Source organism: Fundulus heteroclitus, chromosome 14 (assembly GCF_011125445.2).
Source record: "Fundulus heteroclitus isolate FHET01 chromosome 14, MU-UCD_Fhet_4.1, whole genome shotgun sequence".
Taxonomy (NCBI): Eukaryota; Metazoa; Chordata; class Actinopteri; order Cyprinodontiformes; family Fundulidae; genus Fundulus; species Fundulus heteroclitus.
Genome location: NC_046374.1, coordinates 22,563,384 through 22,589,732, shown reverse-complemented (window position 1 = coordinate 22,589,732; position 26,349 = coordinate 22,563,384). Strand labels below are relative to the sequence as shown.

Genomic DNA, 26,349 nt, shown 5'->3' with positions numbered 1-26,349 from the left:
AATCTCTGCTAGTGGGCTGAAGTGGCGGAACGGATGGTAAAATATTTGATTAGCTAGCTGAGAACCTAGAGCCGTTTCTTTTCCAGCAGGCTCCCACCTGTCAGTGAGAACAGAGAGGGACTGTGATGCCGAGCATCTTGGAGACCGCCTGCTTGGAGCAGCTCAGTGTAACAAGCTCTGTGTCACATATAAAACAGTTTGATGTAAAGACTTTTTACCGTCGAGAAGTTTATTGTGTGACACGTACCTGCAAGTGTGGAGTCCATGCAGTCTGCCTTGAGTACGTGTGGACCTCCGTGGAGAGAACTACACCCGAGTATGAATGCACTTCTAGTTTCAACATTACAGTCAGGCAGTCTTGTAGACAGCTCAGGGGTCCGATCAGGTAGTTACACAGTGTACCGTAATGCTCCTAATAGCCATTGAGCGGACCGGCTTCGTGGCAAACCAAAGTCCTACTTACACATTTGAACAGATTTTTGAGCGCATAGTACCACATAAAATCGGTCAGTAAGCACAACGGTAAACATTTATGACGCACCATGATTTGTTGAGAAAATGTTTGTATTTTAAGTGCACCTTATAGTCTTAAAAATACGGTATTTCACTTAATTAGTGAACATGTTTATTTAGCTTCTTGGAGGAATTCTTTATTTTAGAAATACAATATAGGGTGGGATTTGATACTTTGTTTTTTTTTTCCCATACTTGATTTGCCAAAAGAAAATGTTAACCTTTTTTACGTACATTATACAAAGCTGGAAGCTCAGCTGTTAAATCTGAAAATTTTGTGTGATACATATGCATTTTTTTTTTGTGCTTTTACAACTGACTGAAAATCCTCATGCACTGAGCGCAATCTCAGCTTCACGGAGCTCTATTCATATTAGAAGGGCACCGACATGCATTTTGACAATTTTAAACCATTTTCTATTTAGGAGAATACCCCTGGGCCGCATCCACAGTACATGTCCTGACCGCAGAGTACGGTTTTGGAAGCCTGTGAATCTGTTCACACGCTGAGCTTATTTCTGCAGTTCACTCTCCAGTAAAGGAGACACTGTGCAGGTGTTTTGCAAAACGGGGCAGGAAGAAAAAAGATGGGGGTGGGGGCGGGATAATATTTTCTCCAAAATAAACAAAGGTTTAAACGACGTGAACGAATGAGGAGGCGCCATCTTTTTAATCTCAAAGCACACATTGGTAAAGAGGCCTGCGTCGCTATAATAGGAACCAGAAGTAAAGGAGCTTCCTTGCCGCGTGAAAGCCGTACAAACCCTGGAAACGGCTAAAGCTGGAGGCTTAATTCCACACTTGTGAAATGAGTTGGGTTCGCCAGCAGCCATGAAATAGAACTCCAGAGCTGTGCAATCCATCTATAAAACAGTCTGTTATGGTATGTAAGCCTCATTCATGCAGAAAGTTGAACTCGAAGGCAGTTGAAGACTGATCGCTCTGCAGTGGCAGGTTGACTGTCAGACATCCTATTGATCTGACAGCGATACCCACTGAGGGGTGGAAGAGGGGGGGGACTTGATCGGCTAGGCAAACCTTATCAGCATTAGTTTTTAATCAGACTCCATCATAGTCGTTGCGGTACAGCATCATCATTATGTCAATGACTCCCATATGCGGTCTGATGAATGAGGCAGAGTCCTAGAGCTCATGGAGTATCATCACCGCTGTGGTGGCGGTGAGGCGAAGGGGGTGGGGTGGATGTGGGGGTGGGGGTTCCACACATGGATCATGCGCGCTGATCTTTACCCCAAGGCTTCAATAAATCAGGAACGTTGGGCTGAAAATGAAAACTAGGATGGGAAACGCAGGGATAACATCAACGAGCATTGTATTTATGGCGATGAAACGAAATGGCTTACTGCTGAGTTTATATTTTCTTGCAGTTTGATTAATTTCCGAGCTACTTACTGCCGTTTTTAATCAAAACGCGGAAGCCTTGTACTTTCCGTCCTAGCCACATTTATAAGGGGCTTCATCTGGTGAGACCTGCCCGTCTGGCTTCAGACGTAGCTACTTCTCTAGAAAAGGTAATGATGTGGTAGGCTCGCAGATGTCAGGGGGTTAATTACTTTCGGCAACAGATGCGCTGAGGTCGGTTTCACCGTTTCGAGCTGCAGGGATGTTAAAGTTTTACAACCAACAGAACCAGAAGTACTTGGCTTTCCTCTTATACTAATTTTCAAGAACCAAAACTGTGACTACTTGGCTAATGGTTATAGCTTTGTTCATTCTTTTATCTGAACGGGTTGCACAATCAACAATTTATTATTAGTTTGGAATAAACAGAACATACACTGTAAACATGGCATCATGTATCTCCAGACCTTAAACTGCAGTTCAAACCTTCATAAAGGGCACACTGAATACAGCTGCTGTGTGTTGTGCTGTCAATAGGGAGATGTTGGAATCCCAGGACGGGACGGAATCCCAGGGGCCAAGGTCTGGTGCACACCTTTTCTGTGTGCTCTTATTCCTTTTAACGTAACCTTTTATTTCTGCTTAAAGGGGGCCTTGTCACGTACTATGACTATCAAAAAGCAAAACTGTTTAGGCCAAGCATTCGTCCTGATAGTATGTACTTAGTGCTTTTGTGCATGAAAAGAACTTTTGCAGCGGACGAAAACATAGTTGTGCCAGTAGCACCGCAGAGCTATCAGAAAGCAAGATGGCGACAAATGACGCAGCTACTGTAAGAGCCAGTAGACCGTCCTGCAATGCCTCGCAGTAAAGTGACAACTCGGCGTGGTCCAAGACCAAGCGTTTCCACACTTGGTCTTGGACATTTCCTCTTTTTTTCGACTGGCCGTTGTTTAAACGCACCATAGCTTCTCCTTATCTTCTCTTGGCTCAATATAGTACCTCCAGTCTTGTGGTCTTGTTGTGGCAGGCGATTTGTTTACTAACAAATAGATCAAAAATAAAGCACAGAAATAAAATATAATAAGCCAACGGGGTGCAATGATGTAATTGGAAAACCTTTGTATGCAGCCAGGTAGAGCTACTGGCGTAGAAATTCCTAAAGTCATGGTACCTGACGGGGCCCCTTTTTAAAAGGTTGGTCTTTTTTACCTTGTCGTCATATGTTTTGCCCATTGTATGTGGCTTGTGTGTTTGCACTGACATTTGTTTGGTCAGATACACATTTAGAAGGCCTCCCCACCCCCCCACCCCCATCATTAAGCATGAAGACATCATTGTGGCTAAAGCTGGTTGTAAATATTGCAATGTTATTTTAAATCGTCGGAGCTGCAGTTTGCAAAGTTTCACAGAGGACAGTTGTATGAATGATCATTTAGAAAAAGCCAACTTTCATAGGCCGGGAGGCAAGAAGCTATGCTGTTTCTGTAATCTAACACGAATTTAACCCCAGACGCAATCTAAACTTGCATAGTTGCAGCTCTGCCCAAATACCCCCCCCCCCACCCCACCCCCGTGACCTGTCCTGTGTCTAATTCTCTCCTTTTCTTTTCCAACAGGGTGAAAAGGGAGAACAGGGTGAAAAGGTAAAGTAATAACTCAGATCCCCACACAACCTTCTAAGTATCCCACCATGTGTTAGAATAGTCTTTGTGGTGAAATGATGGCAGCTCTGCTATTACGCCTCACAACTCCAGCTTGTGTTTTCAAAGGTGACTCCCATCGAAGATCTGGCCATCCGTTAGCCGGCGATTAAATGAGTCATAAAAACTGCACCCAGTCTCTCCAGTTCTGGGCAATGGCCCTTTGCAGGTTCCAAAAAAATAGGCCTCCCGGAGGAAAACCCGTTGTGCTCTCTCCATTCCTTGATCGTAATTGTGCCATAACTTGGTCTTGTTAGAGAGGGAGGTGTAAACACCGACCAAGTCAGCAGCGATCAGGAAAGGAACTGATGATTCAGTGGGCTTTATCGACCACAAAATTGGCCCTCGGGCTCTTGTTTTCGAGTCGAATCCGATTCTCCACCGCCAGCATACCTGCTTCACTGTAACATTGAGGCTTTTGTGGGAACAATGTCATAGCAACCGCTGCTCGCACATTACGGGTGTCCTGCGGAGAATTAGCTGGATGCAAATAGCCGCCCGATGTGCTGTTACTGAAACTGCACCCGGCAGACTCCAGCGATGCAGGATCACGGCGATTCAGAAAGTCATGAGCATAAATCAGCGGTTTGAGAAGGTAGACTGGTTTCCAGTGACTCAGTTTGTACAAGGCCAATTTCCAGGCCTTCACACACTCAATACGCTGATTCTAAAGTCTTCGTTTCATACCAGGAGTAACTGCACCTCTTTATGACCCTGTCGTCTCAAGATAACTTCACCTCTCTGATTAGTTTTAAAAAAGACCCAACATCAGCTTTGTTGTTTTTTTTAAGGACAAAAGAACACACCGAAAAAAAAATGACTTTCTGTGAGTGAAGTTTTAGAAATTAATTTATTTGTTCAGCGGAACGTAATTTTAGTTAATTTCCAGAGCTGTCAGCCCTCTCAGAGGGTCCGAACCTCCAAGCTGAGAGTCGCCTCTGAAGTGACGCCAGTATTGTCAATATAAATTGTAGCCTTTGGCTTTGTTCTCCTGCTCAAGAGCCAGCGGGCGAATTCAGGAAACTAAATTGTTATGATACTTACTCCGTGCTCGTAGTCATTTTCCCTTCCAACATATAGATTTCTTGATGGAAAAACACACATGTCAAGGAGACAAACTGCTACAGTAAGCTTTTTTTTTTTTCTTTCTTTAGGTTATCCCTCAATAATTTACACAAGGAAACACGCTTTGATACCATAGCCACAGACCTCCTAAGTCAGTGAATGATTTGGAGTCTAGAGAAAACCATTTGGATTTATGAAAAGTGAAATGACTGGTTTGCTGTCAGACAGAGCAAGGACTTGGACCAAATACCAGAAGCTTTCATGTTTTAGAGGAGCCTTGCATGTCAGCGTGGACTGTTGTTTTTGAGCTTTGGCTACAAACCAATTAACCGGCAGACAAAATGTACAACATCGTCTGCATCGACGTTGTGATGCGATGATTCTGTGTTACACTTGTTCAGTATCTCATGGTTCTGAATTTCCACAAAAAAAATGTCAACGGCTTTTTTAATTCTTTTGTCAATAATTAATTTTTGTATTCTTAAAATTTGAGTGCTTTCAGACAGGCTTGTTTTATTTTTTTTTTAAAGGAATTTTTAAAATACGCAAAGCATGTTTGCTCACTTGCTTATTTGAATGTTTGTTAGGCTTTAATATGTTAAGCAGAGATACTCTTTGGAGCGGTAAATGCTAAATAGCTAACTCACACATCAATGTTGAGCAATTCTCTTCATGCTAGTTGTTTGCATACCAGACACTTTGAGATCTCAATTGGGGGGAAAAAAAGAAAACTGATGCTGCTGGATATCCATGCTGCGATAGAACGGGTAATGGGAACAAAAGGATGCCACATCATTTGATGAAAATGAAAACGATCAACCCATAGATGGCTTAATCCAAAATTACAGAGAAAGTGAAACTTAAAAAATTGATGAGGCAGGCTAGTCCCATTTGCTGAAATGTCATTGCAGCAACTCCAAATGGTGCTCAGTAGTTTCTATGGCCCCCACGGCCTTATATGCATGCATGACAACGTCGGGGCACGCTCCTTATGAGATGACGGATGGTGTCAAATGCAAAACTACTGAAAAGCAGTCAAAGAAAGCGAGGAAGGCCTCCACCTGCTAAACCGTTCCTGTTCTTGGGGTCGTCTCATTTTTTCCCCCCTTTAGTGCACCTGTTGTTAATGTCATTAACACCCGAACAGCTGACGCTGATTAACAACCCGCTCTGCTACCGGCCTGACAAATGATCAATAATCCAGATGTTTAACTGACCTGATCTTATGCTCTGATTAAAACGTGCTCCTTTACATTCCCTTTTTTGAGCAATGTAATTTAGCTCATTAGCTTCCTGAAAATTGACGTTTAACAAGACATGTCTAGGTTGTGTAAGTATTTAGTCGAGAAAGGACAGTTTTAATGGGGGGGGGGGGGTAGTGGTGGCCTAGTGGTTAGAGAAGTGTGCTTGTGTTCTTAAAAGGCTGCAAGTATCCAGTTTGAACCCCGCAGACTGCCACTATGGGTCCCTGAGAAAAACCCTTAGACCCAGAATGATCCCTGGCACTAGTGGGCACTGGAAAGCTGCCCACTGCTTCCTAAGGGGGGGTTAATGCTGAAGACAAATTTTGTTGGAATGTACATTTGCAATGACAAAGATTTTTTTCTTCTAATATCCATGAAATTTCCATTATGTTGTTTCCAAACACAGTGGCCATTGAAAAAGATAAAACCTCTTTGGAGATTTGCACATGTGTGTCATGCAGTACAGCCACAAGCTAATGAACATGTAGTTTTATTAGTTCCACCTTTGGGGTGAATTCCACAAAATAAAAATCACAGCTTATAAAAATCATCTCGAAAGGAGAAATGAAATCAGAATAACAAGCAGTGTGTTTGGTCAGGTAATATTTACTGGGAAAAAGTGAAAACAAAATGCCAACGCGGCGGTGAAGCCCTTCAAAAGATGAGAATCAGTTGTGTCCCACATCACACATAGGGCGCATCAAACTAAATTACCTTTTGAGAAGCAGGGAAAGCTGAACAGAGGTTGGTCGGCTTGTTGCTGAGACAGCAGTCTGAATCTACCGGTCTGACTTATTACAACTAAAATTATTGTGTTTTCAGAATCCGCTTTATTTGCCAAGACTGTGTGTAGAAACAAGAAATCTGACTTTGGTTTCAAATGCTCACAGCATACAGCTATTAAGCATACATAGATTAGAACAAAGAATGAAAAGAACATGTACATGTAGGCTTAGCCTATAATATTTATTTTTTATATCAGAAAACAAAAAAGAAAGGCAGAAAGGTAATGCAATGTGCTTATTTTGTTTCACGGCGACGTAGCTGACTACTCAGGCTGAAAGGTGTTCATGGTGTTCATCAGGGGATGAAATCGTCTCAGTGGCGCTGTTTTTTTGTAAATAGCCGCCTGTCGCGCCAAGCTGAAGGTAAACATTTAAACAGTTTGTGTTCAGGATGTGTGGGGTCTGCAGAGAAGTTAGCTGCCCTTTTCCTGACCCTGGACCTGGACCTGTGCAGGCAGTGGATAGAGGGAAGGTCAGCCCTGAGGATCGTCTCTGCAGACCTAATTGTTCGTTCCAGTCTGGACCCGTCTGGTTCTGTGGACGAGCTGAGCCACACAGTGATGGACGGATACAGGACAGACTGAATGATGGCAGTGGAGAAGATGGCCAGCAGCTCCTAGGGAAGGTTGAACCTCTTGAGTTGCCCCAGGAAGTTCAGTCTCTGCTGGGCCTTTTTATAAATGGTGCCCATGTGTGAGGACCTTCTCAGGACCTGAGAAAAGGCGGCTTCTAAGATCTGGAAGTGATCCACAGCAGACACACTGCAAAAAGGGAACTAAAAGTAGGTAAAATCCTCTTGAAAATATTGTATTTTTCATTGATTTAAGCTGATAAATCAGACTATTTGCCAATAGAATAATATTTTTGCACTTAAAATAAGCACAATTCATCTCCATCATCTTATTTCAAGTGCAGGATGTCTAATTATCTTATCTTAGGGGTAGAAATTCTCATTCCATTGGCAGATAGTCTTATTTAGCTGCTCAAATCAAGGAAAAATATACAAATTTTAAGAATATTTTACTTACTTTTAAGTCCACCATCATCTCCGCAGGTTAAGCTCCACTGGTTCTGGCTGCCATCATTTACGGCACGCTGCTAATGTGTTTTGACCATTAATCATGTGCACAGTTGCCCACTGCTTGAAACGGGATAGACTGCCAACCAACGCTTCTCCTTTCAGACGTCAATCTTTTCCATACCGTCCCAATACGTTACCATGACATCAGCCTTTTGGCGGTACCCATAGAGGTCTTTTCACGAATGTTTACGCTTTCATCCAAAGGCCAGTTTCTAGTTCAGATGAGAATGAGAAAACCGGTTAAAAAAACAACAACCTTGCTAGTCGTTTAGCTATGCATCAGGCATGGATAGAAAACAGCTCTGGCATTTAGAGCCAGGGTAGCGAATTTAGTTATCCGTGCTGCAGTTGTCGATGCCAAGAGTTTCGGACCCCCGCGCTCCCCCCGGCAGAGCGCATTACATCACCTGAAATCAGCCATCCCTGGAACACATGGGATGACTCAGTGACCAAAGTGAAGATAAAGGGCCATTACCACGCATTTGTATGGTAATGATACTTAATTTTGGCTCCAGCGTTCTTGGCCTTCTCCGCCAGCGTCTGTTACGCTGTTTAACGTGGCAGTCAGTCACAGACAGAAAAATCTGTCCTACTGTGCGCCCGACGCAACAGCCGTATTTAAACCATCAGTTTTTTTCAGCCGCGATTCATTCCTGCATGGTGAAAAGTGGCTGAACATGACTTCATGTGATCTCATCGCAGGGCGACATGGGTGAAGACGGACCCAAAGGTGACACGGGCGAGAAGGTATGTCATTTATTTCATTTCTCCTCTCTGTTTATGTCTTGGAAGCTGCCCAGAGAAGCAGTAGTAGACGGTCTGGCTTTGGCCAATAAACATTACTCAAAGTTAATGTTAGCCATCTGAGATGGGATCTCTGAAGACCACCAGAGGCAGCTGAGGTCATGTGCCATCAACAAAACAGTCGTGATGGCTGAATAAAAGCAATCATCCCAGTCCTTGATTTGTTAATGCGTTATATGTGAACCTAATTTCGACAATCTACTGATGCTATTTCTTTTTTTCTTTTTTTTTTCTTCCATTTATCCGGGGGGACCATTTATCATAGAGACAGCTTGTCATACTGAGATCCATTTTCAACAACGGGCAGAACCGAGCTCTGCTGAATAGACAGACGTCTCCGTCCAACATGATTTTGTTTTTCTGTAAAGGCGACATGTTCAGAGCCATTATTCTTTCTATCGCCAAATTCACCACGTTGCCTTTGCTGTTTTTACCCCCCCCCCCTCCCGCTAAAGCAGCGTTCATGAAAACAGACTGCAGCCTTATTTCAATTTTATGAGCTCACAACAGAAACTGGACCCCGTTGCCCCGCAAACTTGTTTTAAAGCGTTTTCGGGATGCCATTATTGATTTGAATAAACCATTACGTGAAAATGTCGATTCAGCTCCTCATTTCTGGGAAAGGCTAAAGATTGTTCAAAGATTGCCAAAAAAGTGGTAACACAATTGCCGCTCCAAAGACAGCCAGCCCTAAACACTTTGATGTATTATGCACCGGAGATGCTTCCTTTTTTTTTTTTTTTTGCTCTGAATACTGCTAGGTATGAAAACAAAGTGTAACTCACAGACCGGCAGCCAAGTGGAAGCAGTGTACTCAAAATGTCACTGCCAATTTATTGCTGTTCGGCGGAGAACAACTTTGATAACCTCTCGCTTTATGGCCGCTGCGGTTTTTAAAAGGGTGCCGAACTCGGCAGCCGAGGAAGGATACAATTCTAGGGGAACAGATGAAAGATACCATCTGTGGAAAAACAGAATGAACAAAACGGGAAGGTGGGCGTGAGGGTGATAAAACTTTGCGGCTCGTGTGACGCTTTGATCCGCCGTACCTTTGTGCAATAATAGCGATCGTTTTTTATATTTATTTTTTTTTGCTGGAGGAGTTGAAGTTAGCGGTCATCCTTGAAGTGCACGTCCCAGGGAGGGTTACTGTAAAGAATTAGAAATACAGTTGGCAGCAAAAGTGTACATACAGACGTAAAAAAAAAAAAATGAGACCATGGTGAAAAGATATACTTTCACACCTAGATCCTGAGTAATTCAGCAGAAAAATCAGTATGTTTCTGGCAGAAATATAATAAAAAAGGAGCAATACCCTGGTTGCACACATTCTTCAATTGATCTGTTGTCCTAAGCACCTTTTGCTTTAATCTCAACATCAGGTCTTCCTTGGTAGTATAACTGAATGCTACATCTAGATTTGTTTATGTGTCACCACAGATTTTCTGTCTGGTTCTGGATTCTGGAAGCATTATTATTAAATCTGCATAGCCATTTTTTTATTATTATTATTATTTGGATGCATGCTTGGACTCACTGTGTTGCTTTCTAGCAGATATTGTTTGGTTCAAAACTGACAGGTACAGTGGTGTGAAATTTTTTTTTCCTTGTTTCTTATTTTTGTGCATGTTTCTCTCACATCAGAACGTCGAACAAATTTAAATATTAGTCAAAGATAAGACAGGTAAACACAAAATGCAGTTTTTAAATGATTTGTTATTATTAAGGGATGGGGTGGGGGATCCGAAGTGGCAAAGTGATCGTCCCCTAAAGTTTTTACCCACAAAATAATAAAAACCTCCCTTTAAAAACTGCCTTTTGTGTTCACCTGTGTTGTCTTTGACTAATGTTTAAATATGTCTGATGTTCTTAAGTGTGACAAACATGGGGGGGAAAAAAAGTAATCAGGAAGGGGGCAAATAGTTTTTCACGCCACTGTATTTGGATTTTGACCGTCCCAAAACCCAAAAGTTCTGCTTATCTCTAGAACATGATGCTGCTACCACCATGTTTCTCTTTGGGTCTGGTGTTGTTTCCACGAGGCATGGTGCAGTTTTTGGGGAATTTTTGCCTAAAAGTTACATTTTGGTTATAATAGGTCATACCACATTTAACCACAGTGTTTTTGGAGAGTTTAGCCTGGCTTGCGTTTTTTTCTTCCCCTGACTGATACCTTTGTACAATGAGATCCAGCGGATCCTCTGTGGACCCTTTACATAGTTTGACCCTAGCTAAAGGATGACGATCTGCTAATTATAGGAAAAGGGTGGTTTAATTAGTTTCAGCTCAATCCGATTCACTTTAATTGATGGTATAGAAGAAGATTAAACGCTAAAACTTAATCTAAAGGTCAACAAAATAGAATTTAAAATCACAGAACCAGGTTGTTTCACCTTTTTTAGCTTTTAGATTTTCCGTTTATCGAAACATGGAACAGGTCACGTTAAAATTTGACATTTCTTTACGGTGCACATTTTGGATCCACAGTGGGGCGCCGTTTGAGATAAGACGGATAAGGTTACATCATCTCAATCTGTCAACATCAGGTTAGATGTTATATTTAACATAGCGCACAACATATGGAAAGAATAGCCTCAATCAAGATACCTTCAGATGAGTTTAACACATGTCTGATTGAAATTCAGCACGGGAGAAGAAAATGTATGCACAAGCAGGGCCCCTGTCATCAGAGGGTTTTTTTTTTTTTTTGTCTGATCAGTTGCTCATCCGCAAAGGCAGCGTTGCAGCACTGCTGGTTGGAGAAAGCAGAGAGACATGAGAGGGGTGGAGGGCATCCTCAGTCCTCTAGGCTGAGCTTGCCAAAGTTAACAATACGCAGCACGCACTGCAGGAAAAAAAAATGTGGAAACACTAAGTGAGAGGTGAGACAGTATACGCTTTGTTATGTTGAGCTCAGAGACCTCAGGGAGCACAGAGCGGTGAGGAAAACGACAGTCAGCCACGGTTTTCCCGAAACAAAGGGGATACTGGTTATAGGCTGTTGCATATGCAGGGTTCAAAATGACAGGACAGACCAGTTGTATTAAAGGTTATTTTTGAAGATAAACCTATATATGTGGAATCGGTCATTTTGCATAGTAAAGATCGGCAAAGACCTTAACAGCAACAATAAGCCAGATGATAATCAGCAAACACAAACCAAGTATGAACAGATCTCTTATGAGGGATTATATTGGCAGCAAAAAAAACCCCTCCTGTTTAATGTTGATGGAGCTCTTTTTAGAGGAGCAATAAGCAACATTTCACCACTAGGTGCGCTGTTGACCACTGCCTCTAGATCAAAGCAAGATGTGTGGCAGGCCACGCCTCTATCTGCCTCCAAAATCTAAGCACCAGACCAATTATTGGTTTATATTTGGCATTTTATGTCAAAAAGAGAATGCATTGAATGCACACGAGGATCACGGTGGGCAGCTCTCAATACCGCCGGGCTGCATTAAGCAATGCTAGCTGTGTTAGCCGGGCTAGCAGCTACTCTCTTCACATAAACAAGAACCCCTGGCTCATTGCTGGTCAAACTCCAGAAATTAACCCACATGCAACAGTTGTAGCATTACATTGAATCAAATCAATGTAGACTGATTTTGCTGGGAGTTTTCCTCTCCACTGTCGCTTCATGCATTCTCAGTATGAGGGATTGCTGCAAAGCCATCAACAACGCAGACGACTCTCCCTGTGGCTCTACGCTCTTTCAGGAGGAGTGAATGCTGCTCAATAAGACTTGATGGAATCTACTGGGTTTCTATTGGCTTTTTGACCAATCAGGATGATTTGATTGAATTTGACTTTGTAAAGTGCCTTAAGATGACATGTGTTGTAAATTGGTGCTATATACATATAACTGAATTGAACATGCAACATTTGGACACAGCCGGATCCATAAAAAGGGATTTTAACTACATTTTGGAAAAAATTATTAAGAGGCATTTTATATGGTCGGAGATGCAGGTTGCAGACGCCTGCTCTAGATGTAAAATCTCTGCTAGCAGCTATATGCAAATGAGTTTATTCTCTCCAAATATAACTTTGGGGTATTTTATTGGGATGTTTAAGAGACAGACCAAAACAAAGTTGTGCCTAGTCGTGAACATACATGGTTTTCATTTTTTCTTGTTTTACCAACAAGATCTTAAACAATGTGGTGGTGCAATTCTATTCAGCCCCCCCTGAGACGACGTTTAGTAAAGTCTCAGACTGTCAATTGAATTTAGTTCTGGACTTTAACTAGGCCATTTGTTGACCTGCAGGAGGTGAACCTCCTTTAGGGCCATCCATCCCAATGGGTTGATGTATTCAGGGTGATGTGAGGAGCCACACATAGCAGACCCAAAAGTTTAATTTTAGTCTTTTGTGATTGTTGTGTTCCCTCATGGCTTCTGGCAAACTTTAAACAGGAGCTCAGGTGTGCGGTGGGAGCATGCTGGAAAAGAAACTCAGCTCAGCCAGCTAATCACACACATTCCCACTGGCACAAAGTGTGGGAATTGTAGGAATTTGACCACAAGAAATGCAGGCAACAGCATGCTAGAAAAACAAATAAAAAAAGAGCAAAAAAAAAAGAAAAAAAAAAAGAAAGAAATAGGCTCTTAATGGCATTTTTCTCACTATTCTCCAACCTGAGCCGTGATGTCTGCAGCCCCTCCAGAGTTACCACGATCTTCACAGCTGCTTCTCGGAGTAATGGGCTCATTTTCTCTGTCGTTGTCTGGACAGAAGTTGCGAATGTGTCAGTGCTTTGGCGTTTAGAGCAACTCTTCTTATTTTCCACCACTGTTAATATTTATCTCACACGCACACACACACACGCACACACAGGACATCACCTGCTGTGCTGCCGCCATCAGCAGAGGAAATGGCTGTTTCCGGCTGTGTCTGCGCGTCTCTCTCTGGCCGCATTTAAACCCAATCATTACCGCAGCTGAAAGCTTTAGTTCTGAGCCATTTAACGTCTAAGTATTTAACTAGGTGTGAAATTAACTGTGACTCATCTTGTTTGAAAAGTTGCAGATAGAAAAAAAAAAAAAACATTTAGGTTTTTTTTTTTTTAGAGCTAAATGAACCTCATCAAAGTGTCGCTCTGCTTTGTGGAAGTTGTAGGCTCTGAGCGTGGTGGCAAAAAATAATCGTAATATCCTAAAGGTCATCAGTACCGACCCACATTCGAAGAAACAAACACCACATGTAATTTAGCTCGGTTTAGCTGAGACCTCCGCATTTGCTCGTCTCTTCTGAACGGCCGTAAAGTTGAACGAGGGCCATGTTTGAGGGCCGCGCTGGCACGATACGCATCGCGCCTCCAGTGCTCCCGAATTAATTCCCTCCATCTCATTTGCGCGTCTTGCCGTCCAAGCAAACAGCTGGGGGAAAAGGCCCCCGATTTGCCAAAGCGTGCGTTATGAGACCTTCGGGCCATTATCTTTGAACGGCAGCGTGCGGCGACAGGTCCGGGGGCCCGTAATGAAGGAGCCGCGGCGACAGCTCTCCGTCTCACTCAGCCCTGCGGTTAAATCGCGGCTCTGCAGCCTCCACTTGGTAATTGACCCAGATGGGACGTTTCAGCACTTTCTCTCTCTCTCTCTCTCTGCCACACCTCCACTTTACCTCCCAGCTCCACCGCCCTTTTTCCCCTCCATCTCACACGGCCGTACATTTGGAAGAGATTAAAGCGCGGCCATAACTCTCGCCGGGCTCTCGAGCTCAGTGTCGCCCGTGTTTGCATGTGTCGTGACAGAAGCGGCTGAAGGGACTGAAGTGTTAATCGCCTGTGCAGAATCCTCCGGTGCCGCTGCAGAAGTAGGCCTAATGCTGAGCTTCTCGTGTAAAAAATGCCCCATAAATGTCCTTTTTGGGTTGTTTTTTTCCCCCCCTCTCCGCAATGGTGTGGTCCTGCTGTGGTTAATTGTGGGAAAAGCATTGTTTGTGCTGCGAACGTCGCTAACACGTTTCGCTCGTGAGCTTTACGAGGCGAGATCTTTTCTTGGTTCTCCTTTTGCGAGAGATGTGGGAATGAGGTGCAGATGTGAACGTCTCTGCCAGCGAGCAACAGGTGAAAACCAACTTCCGATTTGCGTGTTTGTTTTTTTGCGTTCGATAAGGCCCTGTTACAAGCTTCGCCCGTTTTCGTTGGGCGCCTTTCGGTGGACCACAACATCAAACCTAGCCCCTAAAGCATGGGGCGGAAACATTTCTGTTTGATCGTTGTAAAATTATTCGCAATCGCCATTAAAACATAACCCATTAGCTTAAATTTGCAGCAAGACCCTGAAAATCTATCTACTTGGATCTGAACGTAAAATAACTTGTGAAAAGGCTCATAAAGCTGAATAGCATGTTTTGGGCTGCTCATAGAGGAATCCCCGAGTGTGCAAAAAGAAGCGCAGATGCAAAGAGTGACGCAGTTTGCCGCAAAGAGAGTGAGAGAGAAGAAAGTACAAAAAAAAAAAAAAAAGAAAAGGAAAATGAGCTGCAATTAAACACCGACTTGTACGCCCTGCATCATAATGATTCCCATAAAAAGCTGAAGGCGAGATGCATTCCTGCTGTGACTTCTGAGCGCGAGGCGTATGTGCAGGGGAAACCGCAGAGTCCACACCAGAGCCGAAGGCAGCGAGTCTCCGCCTCCCTGCTCCCTTTTCCCACCAACCGCCCGTAATTACACTCATTGGCCCCTTGTTTTATGTCTGCTTTAACGGCACACCGTAGTCGTAACGCGATGCGTAGCCCAGGGCCTCGCTTTCTGGACGTCTGGGCGGCTTTGTTGGCAGAGAAAACAAATAAATAACGCAACATAAGTAGCTCTGTGTCCGTCCAGTTCAATAGATTACCTGGAGAAGTGTACATTTTGAGCGGTTACAGTACATCTATCAAAGCCCTATAACCTCCTTTACTGTGGATTTTCCTATTATAGTGTTAGATTTCACCTCTCGTGTCACGATCACTGAGCAGCTGCGCTGTGACATGTTAAAAACACCGAAATGATTTCCAGCTCCGAGGCCCTTTCCGAAACGCTGCATCAGAGCTCTGTGGGAAGCTGAAGTCCGTCTTTCGTTGTTTTAAACAGAAAATCAGCCGCCTTCCTGATTGGATTTCCTCACGGTTTTCACCGCAAAGACATCTCATGGTTTTGTTTGGCATCGCTCAGTAAATTAGTTTCCTTTGAACTCGCTTTTAGCACCTTTGCCCTGATATGTAATTTTTTTTTTTATTTGGGTTTAAGTGATGCCTCTTCATATTTATGTATTTTCCCCCTCTAGGGTGATGCAGGCTCCTCTGCAGCAGGCATCAAGGTAAGTCCTAAACACCTCCTCTTGTTTTTTTAGTGTGGCTCCTATTTGAGACTCTCAGTTGGAACCAGTTGCAGTTTAAATCATCTCAGCACCACCACAAACAACACATTCAAGGGGTTATGCTAATTATCATTAGGTATACAGGTGAATAGATGGGATGTCAACGTAAAGGGAAAATGAAACTACCTTTCACTACTCCTATCAGTAGTTTTTGTCAGGCTTTCTGAGCGCCTATCAAACGCATACTGGGTTTCCTATGCTACAAAAAAATTTAAAAAGGCTGTTTTTTTGTGTGTGTTTGCACATGCAAATATTTAATAAATGTAAAACTATGGTTTGAAAAAAAAGTCTCTTTTTGCTGAAGAATTGCCAATCCAAGTTTGACATGGTAAGTATTTTTGTTTTTTAACAGCTCAAATGCAGCCGTTAAAGAAAAGTGAATAAACTTTTAATATTAGTGCTAAAAACGATGCTTGAATCAGATCCAAAGTTCAGTTTTAATGGCCTCCTGACAGTGCTGTCCTGGATGAAAACCCACATCACCCCTGAAAAAAAAAAAAAAGTTTATCTCTGAAGTTTAAGAGCCTTTTAATGTCTGAATGATAATTAGGGGTAGAATTAGCCGGAGGGTTATCAGTTTCAACCTGAACCTGAAGCGGCGCTGGTCAGTTTGTAAGTTCTCACAGTCATATTCAACCTTCTTCCTCTTTTTGGCTTCTCTCCTTCAGGAGTCGCTGCTGCGAACCATTTCTCTCCATTTTAACCTTATCTTTAGCATCTGCTTCTCTCACCCCAGCTACCATTAATCCCTCTTTAACTCCAGCCATTACAGTCATATTGAATAAAATGGAATAGTATTAAATGGCTAAGTCTTAGTAACTCAATTCACCAAGTGACGCCAGTGATACGACTTAATCACACCGATGTTGTTAAGCCTTACCCCAACCCTAATTAAGATGATTCTTCTGCTTACAGTCAACAAAAACATGACATTTAAAATGAGAACAGTGCATGAGACCAATTGAAAGAAACGTTTCTAATACAGAGATGTGGACTTAATGAAACGTATGTTTAACATCTGCTTAAAGGTTATTTTTAAAAGGTCATTCTAATCTGACAAATGAGCCTAAGAGGAACAAGTATTGCAATTTATTAAATGTGATTGTATATGTACGTGGAATTTGGTCTAAAGTCCCTTTAAATGCTCAGAAACAGTAGAAACGTTGCGTGTGAGCGCAGCTCCGATTGAAAGCGATCTGGAAACGAAGCAGCTAAGGAGAACGCAGATTTGTGTCTTGCAGGGGGAACCGGGAGAGCCTGGGCGGAGTGGGCAGAAGGTAACCATTTGTATTTCTTCTCAACGAAACATTTTTTCATGAATGAACAGAAACTTGCAGCAGACAGGTGCAGTATGTGCATACTGATGTGTCTGTCCGCAGTGTCAATGCCCATACCTAGACGTACTCAATAAGAGGGGAAGCTTTTATTCCAAGATATTTCATTTAAAGGTTGGTTATTTCACAGCCTAGTTGAGTCTGTTTTCCGTTTTCTTCATCATGAAACCTTAGTTATTTCTGACATCTAAAGCTGATTGAAGATTTTTTTTTTGTTGTTATAGCGGTAATTTAGTTTTCAGCCAATATAACTACTCAGAAATCATACTAACACTTGTGGGTATGTTTCCCTTTTTTTTTATTTAGGATTTATTCAGGTTTGTCTAACTCTACCAGACTCTCACAATAAGTAGCTTTGCATCAGTGCCACTAAAAATCAAGGTTTGCGGCTATGGCATCTTGTTTATCTTGGTTTATTGTGTTCAGAGGGAACATACCATGGTGTTTTGCAAAACTTTGCACAATCACATTCCCACAAACCTCAGTGTATGTTAACGTAATTTGATTTACTCCCTTAAACGTCTTCACATTCTGTAGTGTTAGTACAAACTGTGATGTATTGTAGTGACTTTTTATCAACCAAAGCAAAGTAATGCAAAAATATAATGTTTTTTATATATATATATATTTATATATATATATATATATATATATATATATATATATATATATATATATATATATATATATATATATATATGTGTGTATATATATCTATGTGTATATATATATATATATGTATATATATATATATATATATATATATATATATATATATATATATATATATATATATATATATACATAATGTGACATGCAGCAGCATTCATCCCCCTTTACTCTGATATCTCTAAATGAACTCCAGGACGACCAGTTAGCTTTAGATTATGCCTAATTAATTGTGCAGAGTTCACTTAATTGTAATTTAATCCATTCATGTTTAGTCATTTCAGTCATCAAAGAACAACCCAGTGACAAACAACCATGCAGACACAAATACGCTTAATAATTAACCTAAGATGCATATTTTTGGACCATGAGAAGAAGTAGGAGTACACAGAGCGAACCTGTGCAGGCACGGGAAGAACGTGCAAGCTCCATTTAAAAAGACCCCATGCCGGGATTCAAACCGAGGACCTTCTTTCTGCAAGGCGACAGTGCTTACAGTTACCCCACTGTGCGGTAAGATCTGCTCCGTTTAAATACAGGTGTCCCGTGAAGGTCTCAGAGATTTGTTGGAGAACAAACTGGATCATGAAGCCCAGAGAAGTAAAGAGCAGGATGAGGTGATGAAGACACATCCCAAGCTTTAAACACCTCACGGAGCATTGTTCAAACCACCGTCTGAAAATATAACAAGTACGGTACTGCAAACCTACCAAGACGTGGCCATCCATCTAAACTTCAAGGCTTGACAAGAAAAAAAAAAATAACATTAGAGAAGCTGTCAAGACGCCCATCCATACATCAGGTGATGGATAAACTATACGTTGCAAACTCCACAAACCGGGTCTTTCTGAAGAAGTGGCTGGACGAGGAGCACTGTTGAAAGAAACCCATAAGGAGACTGGCATTTAGAGGAAAAGGTAAGCACATGGAAGAAGGTCTTCTGATGAGATCAAACTAATCTTTTTGGGTGACATGCAAAGCTCCTGTGTGGAGGGTACCAAGCACTACACACCGCCCTGGATATACAAGCCTGTGCAAATTCTCAGTTATCCGGGTCGTCGCAACAGCAACCAGGCTTAAACCGGAGGCAACCGGACTTTCATTCAGTTCTTTCTAAAAATGTTTCGGCACCTATCCAAGAGTAATGACAAAGACTTCCCAGACTCCTTTGCAGGGGCGCGTCACGTTACAATTAGGGATAGATACCCTCATGTTGGTGTGAGAGTATGAGCGCATTTCCAGACAGCTTGCACATTTCAGAAATCACCGTCGGTTGAGTCTGAGATGCAGACAGCAAACACTGGTCCCTATCAGCGTACGCCTCAAGTCCTCCATCAAAGGACACAGGAAACATCATCCTGAGGGCGCAAAACCAGCTTCTGCGTTAAAGAATAAGACAGGTTCATTTCACTCTTGCTGCACGCTCGCAAAGGAGAGAAAGAAACTCAACAACAACTATCAGCGTTTCTACCAGAGTCGTCGTTGGAGGAGGTAATCTGTTTCACGGAGAAGAGTGTTCTTACAACACTCAAAAGAAAGGGAACAGTGATGATTCCAGGTTCTTCCAGTGAAAACCAGCGCCACTTCTGCTACTGCTGGGGGACAGAAAGGGGAACATTATGTTTCAGATTTGACAAAGACTCCTGCATAGGCGTCGAAACGTTTTCAGAAAGAACTGAGCGAAAGCCTGTTTGCCGTCACCCTGAAATATATCATCCCAGCTGTAAGATATGGTGGTGGAAGCGTGCCGAGGGGATCCTCTTCCTCGGCTGAGACAGAAAAGCTGGACAGAGTTGATGGAAAGATGGATGGAGCTAAATACCAGCCAGTCCTCGAGGAAAACCTCTTACAACGTTCAAAAGACTCGAGACTGGTGTGAAGGTTCACCTTCCAGCAGGACAACTACCCTAAACGGACAACCAGAGCTACGGTGGAAAGGTTTAAATCAAAGCATAATTATTAGTTTTACTGGAATCCATGCCTAAATCCGCTTGAGAATCTGTGACAAGACCCAGAAAGAGCCGTATCCTGAAAAGCTAAAGCACTGAGGCGATGAATACGAGTGCACAACCTTTTCCTGTTGATCCTGGATTTTGCGCTGCTTTGTGTCGGTCTATCACGCACAACCCCATTAATGTGCAGTGAGGGTTGTGGTTGTTCTGTGACGAAAGGCGAAAAAGTTGGAGGGGTCTGGTTGAAGGGCAAAGCACTGTATGAACGTCTTAGAAAGACAGAAATCGCTGCAAAGCAGAAGAAAAGATATTTACAAAGACCTCACCAGTACTGAGATTGTTTCAGATCTTCATTCTTTTTAATGTATGTATGTAATCTTTCTTGCAAATTGGGTTCCCTTTGGTGCTGTGGAGGAAACACACAGGCTCTGTATTTTATATCCAACCAATGTATGCAGACACACTGAAGCCTCTTTCCCATCATTCTCAGAAATCCTGAGATAAAGACGCTGCCTCTCTTCTTGACTTTTGCCATTGGTGTTTCTGGCAATAGCTGCTGGTAAAGTGTTTGTCCACAAGAAAGACTTGCATTCATTAATTTACAGTCCCTTCCATAGGTCACAAAGTAACTTTACAGCCTCCTCTCTGATCCCCCGGGTGTCGTTAAACCCGATCATTCTCATGCAGCACGAATCATTTCTATTTCAGAAGCCATAAATACATTGAGCCTAATTGAGCATTAAATTATTCCCAGTCAGGATCTTTATCTTTGAAGTCTCACAGATGCCTCAAAAAGGGACGTGACCTCTGAGGTTTTTTTTTTTTTTTTCTTACCTAAAGTCGGATCTTTAGCTGTTCACTAGTCAAACTTGTGGATTTTTTTTTCACTTTTTTTTGTAACAGAAAAATAGGGGGGAAAAATGAGCTTCCCAGGCTGCCAAGCTCTAATGATGCTGAGGCCATTGCAGCTCTCCCAAACAGCTTCTGCAAATGAAATGCAACATATCTGTCAGTTTTTTTTCTCCTTCCTTTTTAGAAACCAGAAATTTTCACACCTGTCCGAACCAATCAAACCTTCAGGCTGAAACTCTGCTGCTCCTTGTGAAGGGTTGAGTGTCATAACAAGCACTAATCAGACTGTAAAGCTACAGCTGCATGGGCTAGTATTTAAAAAAAAAATAAAAATAAAAGATGCATGTGCCTTCTGGTTTGCTAATGCTCCCCTCCCCCTTCCCCTTCGACTGTCAAGCAAATGACAGTCCACTCCAGCCTGGAGATTGCTTTCCAGACCTGCGCCTACTCAACAGCCAGTGAAAACACAAACAGGAAGTAACGTGTAGAGCTAATAAACGCCCCCCTCTCCCCCTACCAATAAAAAAAATGAGCCCACAAATGAGGCTTGACTCAGCTTAGCTTGGCTTGGCTGTAACATGTCGCACTCTTCCTGTGTAGGGAGAGCCAGGACTTCCAGGGCTGCCTGGACTCCCAGGGATAAAGGTAATTGCTTCGCTGTCTTCACCCCCCCACCTCCCTCCCTCCCTCTCAGTCGTGTCCACCCGGTGTTGTCCGTGTCCATCCGCTTCTGCCCGTCTGAGAGAGCTCAAAGCAACTCTGCTCACCCGCTGTCATGGCTCACGGGTGACGCCTAGGTCCGACAGGCTTGCTTTTTCCGTGCTTTGAGGGGTTTGCACGCAGGTGTGAGTGCTCCATGTGCGGCAGCTGCAAAGCCGTATTCAAGTGCAGTAGAAACGGTCGACTTTAGGGCTAAACGTCTGCCGGGTATTTGCTGTAGATATGAGGACGAACAAGTGAACAGCGTCCGAGTCAAGCGCCTTTACCCGTCTTCCGTAGATGCAGAGGGTCGGTTCGACGTGTACTGCAAATTCTGCTGTGAACCGGTTTGCTGGTGAAGATTCTCAGTCATCCAGGTCATGGTCATTCCAAAAAAGTAAAAAAAACAAAAGGACTTTTTTCCGAAGTTTGAAGACGTTTCGCTTCCCATCCAGAAAGCTTTCTCGTCTGGAGTAGTGTGGAGTTGCAAGCTTTATAGTACTGCCCAACAAAGGCCTTGTAATGGCTTAGATAACATACAAATTGAACCCAAACAGGTCCACGCCTCTGCAATGGGGAGTCGTTAGGGTCGTTATTGGCCTGGCTTACCAGAGCGATGAACTTTTGTTCAGATGCTTTCAACTGGGTTTCTGTAGAAAGCTTTTCAGGTGTTGGTACCGTACCTGAACTGGATGAACCTCAATGTCCTCAGCAGGGGTGAAAGTTACACTCTGTGACTCAAAAATGTCATAAGCAGCTGCTAATTTTTACACAAAGAGCAGCTAAAAAATGTCTAGTTCTTTATTTCTATTTATGCAAAAAGAAGCGTGACAATAGACCTTGCATGTCTACACATAATAGTGGTTGCTTGTGTGTACCAACAGCACTAAAGTCACTCCTTCCCCAGCTTGTAGCCCTTTTTAAAGACCACTTGTTGCCATTTTGGCTCTTCCTATAGTTACGCATTAGCCTGTTCCTGAGATCATTGAATATTTTGATGAATTTTTAAAAAAGTGATTTTAAGTATGGCTTATATTTTTCTTTTCTTTTTTGAAGACTTTCAATTTCCCTGCAATTCCAATTATGATAATCCTGACCCCTATCTGTGCCTGTAGGTTTCTATGAAATACGACCCCAATCTAAACCGAAATAACACTAAAGGACCCTCTGCTGGTAGATCATATCCGTTGAAGTCACTTAGCCATGTTTCCTTCCTTCGCATAAGCTATCGGGTTACAGAAAATATATATTCAATCGTAGGTCGTAAAATGTCTGTCTCAGTAGGAGACAAAAAAAAAGCTCTTGAGAAAGTCTGGTGGTTTCCACCATCCGATTCACACCAACAACATCTTCCCACATTACTGGCTGCTCAGGTGTAGAAAATAAAAATCTCTTGATGACTTTTCGCTTTGAAAATAAATACTGCTGGATTAGCTTTGTGACATCTCGTGCCATGGGATCTTGTTACACCCCTATTAATCTAGATATTAAGATTTTAATCCAGTTTTTTTATTATTATTATAGTTTGGAAAGCAACGGCACAGGAGCTAAACGTGCAACAAGCACATCCTACCCTTACGCCCTTCTCATACTAGTGTGAACACACAACCGTATTTCTGGACCATTGGCTTGAAAAAATAACGCGCGGATGCTTTGAATGCTCACACAGGCATGATTTTTTAATTTTTTTTGGTTTGTGTTTCTCTGTCAGTCTCTTTACATGCCTGCGATGTGCTCGCCTTGTTGAAAACGACAACAAAAAACCCTTTCATTTTACATTTTGTGCTCCCCTGTTTTTACTTAGCAGGCCTGCGTGTTTGATGGATTCTGCTAACGTGGCACTCAACCGGTTCTCGCCTTGCACGCTATTCTTCCTCGCTGTTCTTCGCCGTTGGTCCAATCCAGCCCTGACCCTCGGCGAAATGCGAAATGTACTTCGTCGAGGGCTTGCTGAGTGCTGAAAGTGCTCATGAAGGAGTTACTTAGGGTCTAATAATAAACATGTTCCAGAACCAAATGTACTACAAATCCAACGTGTGGCACCTCACGCTGGAAGCCGAGGAAAACCTGCCCCCTTTTTTTTTTTTGCGCCCTCCACCTCACTTCTCGTGGTCTTGATGAGTCTCCATAAAGACCGGCCGTGTCATTTGTTCAGGCTCATGAGAAATGTTGGTACACATGAAACTGAAGGAGCAATTAACAAACCCCCTTGTCTTTGTCTGTGGTCAATGCATGCAGTCCTCAGCAGGTTCTGTGTAGCATGTGGGAGTGTGCGAGCAGCAGCGAGTGCATGCCCCGTCCTTCTGAATATACCCGGCCACTCATCTCACCTTGTGCTTTTTAGCGCTCGTCATGAAACGCCCGCCGGAGAAGTGACTAACGGTTGCTCTTTCTTCTTCTGGGTGTCTTTCAGGGGGAGCCGGGATTTCTTGGTCCGCAGGGAGAACCGGGGCTTCCAGGACTCCCAGGAACTAAAGTGAGTGACTGCGGTTTTCCTGACTGATCCCCTTGCGTGCGTCACGGTGAACGAGACACAACGTCTTCGATAGATTTCTGACGACACTCTGTTGCTACCTCATTGCCATGCCACCGATGTTATTAGAACCGCTTCTCCTCCAAATGCCGCATCGAAGCGGTCGAAATGAGCTCATCCTCTGCTGCTTTCTTTGAGTGGTGACATTATGGCACCGTGGGGCCAGGGGTGCCGAAACCAAACGTGGGGCCTCTTGCGGCGCTTTGATAATCAGGATGCAGTCCCCTGTGCATCACTCTCTGTTGCCTCGAGCAATATTTTGTAAGTCTTTCAGGGAACTAAGGGCAGAAATGTAGTTGGGCTCTCATAACTGGGTTTTTATTGCTATAAAATTACATAAGGGCTCTGCAGGTTATTTTCTGTAGCTGCTGATTTTACTCCCTTGGAAGAGGAGCTGGTGCAGAGAGGCTTTTCCCTCTTGTGCCAAGAACAACTCTACCATGAGGTTTTAGTTTCTACTGCATGTTGGACTACTAGTGCAATGTTTCAGTGGGGCGAAAGAAAAAAACCAAAACACTTTTCCCAACTTATATATCCTCAGCAACTTGGACTTGGGGTGCTATAGAATGCAAAATATACCAACACTTCTTGTTTCTTTTATTCATTCCCCCCTTTTCATGTATTCGTTCAGAAAGCGTATGTGAAGTGGAGGAAAGTTTCACGTCCACAGCTGCCTTTCTTGCTGCAGGGAAAGGAAGAAAAATAACTTTTCATTTAGGATGTTTTAGTTTGAGAATTCAACGATGTGTAGACGTTAATCGACAGTTTTTTACGGAGGAGACTCAACTGCTGAGGAGGCACGCGGCGCCGTGTGCTCGGAAACAAAATGTTGCCCGAATGGATCCAACCTTCAGCAACAGCTGCACCCCTGCTGTCTCCGCCTCTGAATCTAGCCGGAGGATGGAGCTTCACCTGCAGCAAGCATCCTTTGCCATGGACCACTAATGGGCGGGGTGGGGGTTCGCATCTAAAGTTATGCCCTGATGTTGCACTAGATATCAAAGTTTAAAACTCTAAGCAACAATGGACATAGAGGGGACCAGCCCTTCCATTGGCCAGATGAGAAGTTGCTCGCTATAGGCAAGGCAAGTTTATTTCGTATAGCACATTTCATTACAAAGACGATGCAAAATGCTTTACGTGATTAAAACATAGGAAAACAAAACAAATCCAAAGCAAGTTGGAATAAAATGTAGAAACTAAATAAAACATGGGGAAAATAGAAACTAAAAGCAAATATTACAAACAGTTGGAGATTGCACACCGGTGTGCGGACATTTATCACTGAGGAGTTGCTGGTTGCTGAATGTTTTGGGAGGTCATCCGCTGCTTGGGGCTGGAGATGTGAACAAGTGCTGCTCTCTTCTGAGGTGCACTGGGATCTTCTACAAGAAGGATTTTTCTTCATCGGTATTCATGATTAATCAGACAAGAGGAATACAGCAACTTTTTATTGCATGTGCTGATAAATTACCAATGCATCAGTTGTTGTTTGCTAAAGTGATCCCGATCAGTGGTTCTCCAAACTTTTTCAAAAGTCTTACTGTGGACTTTGACTGTGTTTGTACTTTTGTTCCCCTTCCACTACCTAACATTTTCAGAGGAATGACCAATGAAATAATCAAAAATGAAAAAAAGCTGCAAAGATAGAGGGATGATCCGGTGTGATCGCATATCGCTTATCAGGACAGGACCGTCATAAGAGTTTAAATCCAAGGCAGCTGGACTGCTTATCTTGATTCTTGAGGTTCTTTCACCTCTCATTCGAGCCAAATTAATTCTGAAAAACATAAGAAGGAAACATATCTTGCATCTAACTAACTAGTAAGAACATAATAAACAGCTTTAAACTGTATCTTTATGTACAAAGATAAACAGACAGAAAATAGTATTTTACCACCAACAAGGTATTTTAGCAGCGCTGTGGTCTTTAATCGGGTATTTGGTGGATTTTTACCCCATTCCGTAAAAAAAAACATACATTTCAAATACTGTAGATCTGCTGTGGATAGCTTTTATGAACCTACACTGATCATTTTCGTCCCCTTGTCCACTTTCTGTATCCTTTACCAGACGTTACACAACATGATGTCTAGCTAATTCGCGTGCAAGAGCTGAACTAAATGTCAGTGAAAACCCTAAAACCAAGACAAAAACCAGCCAAGGGCCAAAGAAGACCTTTAGAAAGCCTGGAAAAGTGTTGATTAAAACCATTTTAAAAGATTTCCGGAAAGACTGGCTGCTTGGAAAGTATAAAAAAACGAGGAGGCTTAAAACCCACAGTGCTATAAGTGAAAGCATGACCACACAAAACCAATTCTCATTGCTGCGTAATCAGGGTCCGAAATTAACACTCACCAGACGCCAAATGCGAGTAAATTTTCCG

At 42.8% G+C, this 26,349-nt stretch overlaps 1 protein-coding gene across 16 annotated transcripts in view; it reads left to right on the top strand.

The window, feature by feature from the left end:
• Window positions 1-26,349, top strand: part of LOC105927933 (collagen alpha-1(XXV) chain) — a 242,659-nt gene that overhangs the window by 184,114 nt on the left and 32,196 nt on the right. For 9 of the 16 annotated variants that reach the window (XM_036146555.1, XM_036146553.1, XM_021317685.2 and 6 more), the window contains 8 exons: window positions 2,413-2,457; window positions 3,495-3,521; window positions 8,456-8,500; window positions 15,832-15,864; window positions 17,166-17,201; window positions 17,304-17,372; window positions 21,332-21,376; window positions 23,844-23,906. In XM_036146555.1, coding sequence (XP_036002448.1) covers window positions 2,413-2,457; window positions 3,495-3,521; window positions 8,456-8,500; window positions 15,832-15,864; window positions 17,166-17,201; window positions 17,304-17,372; window positions 21,332-21,376; window positions 23,844-23,906 — 363 coding nt within the window. The remainder of the gene's footprint in view (window positions 1-2,412; window positions 2,458-3,494; window positions 3,522-8,455; window positions 8,501-15,831; window positions 15,865-17,165; window positions 17,202-17,303; window positions 17,373-21,331; window positions 21,377-23,843; window positions 23,907-26,349) is intronic. The other 7 variants (XM_036146565.1, XM_036146560.1, XM_021317691.2 and 4 more) reach the window with 3 other exon arrangements.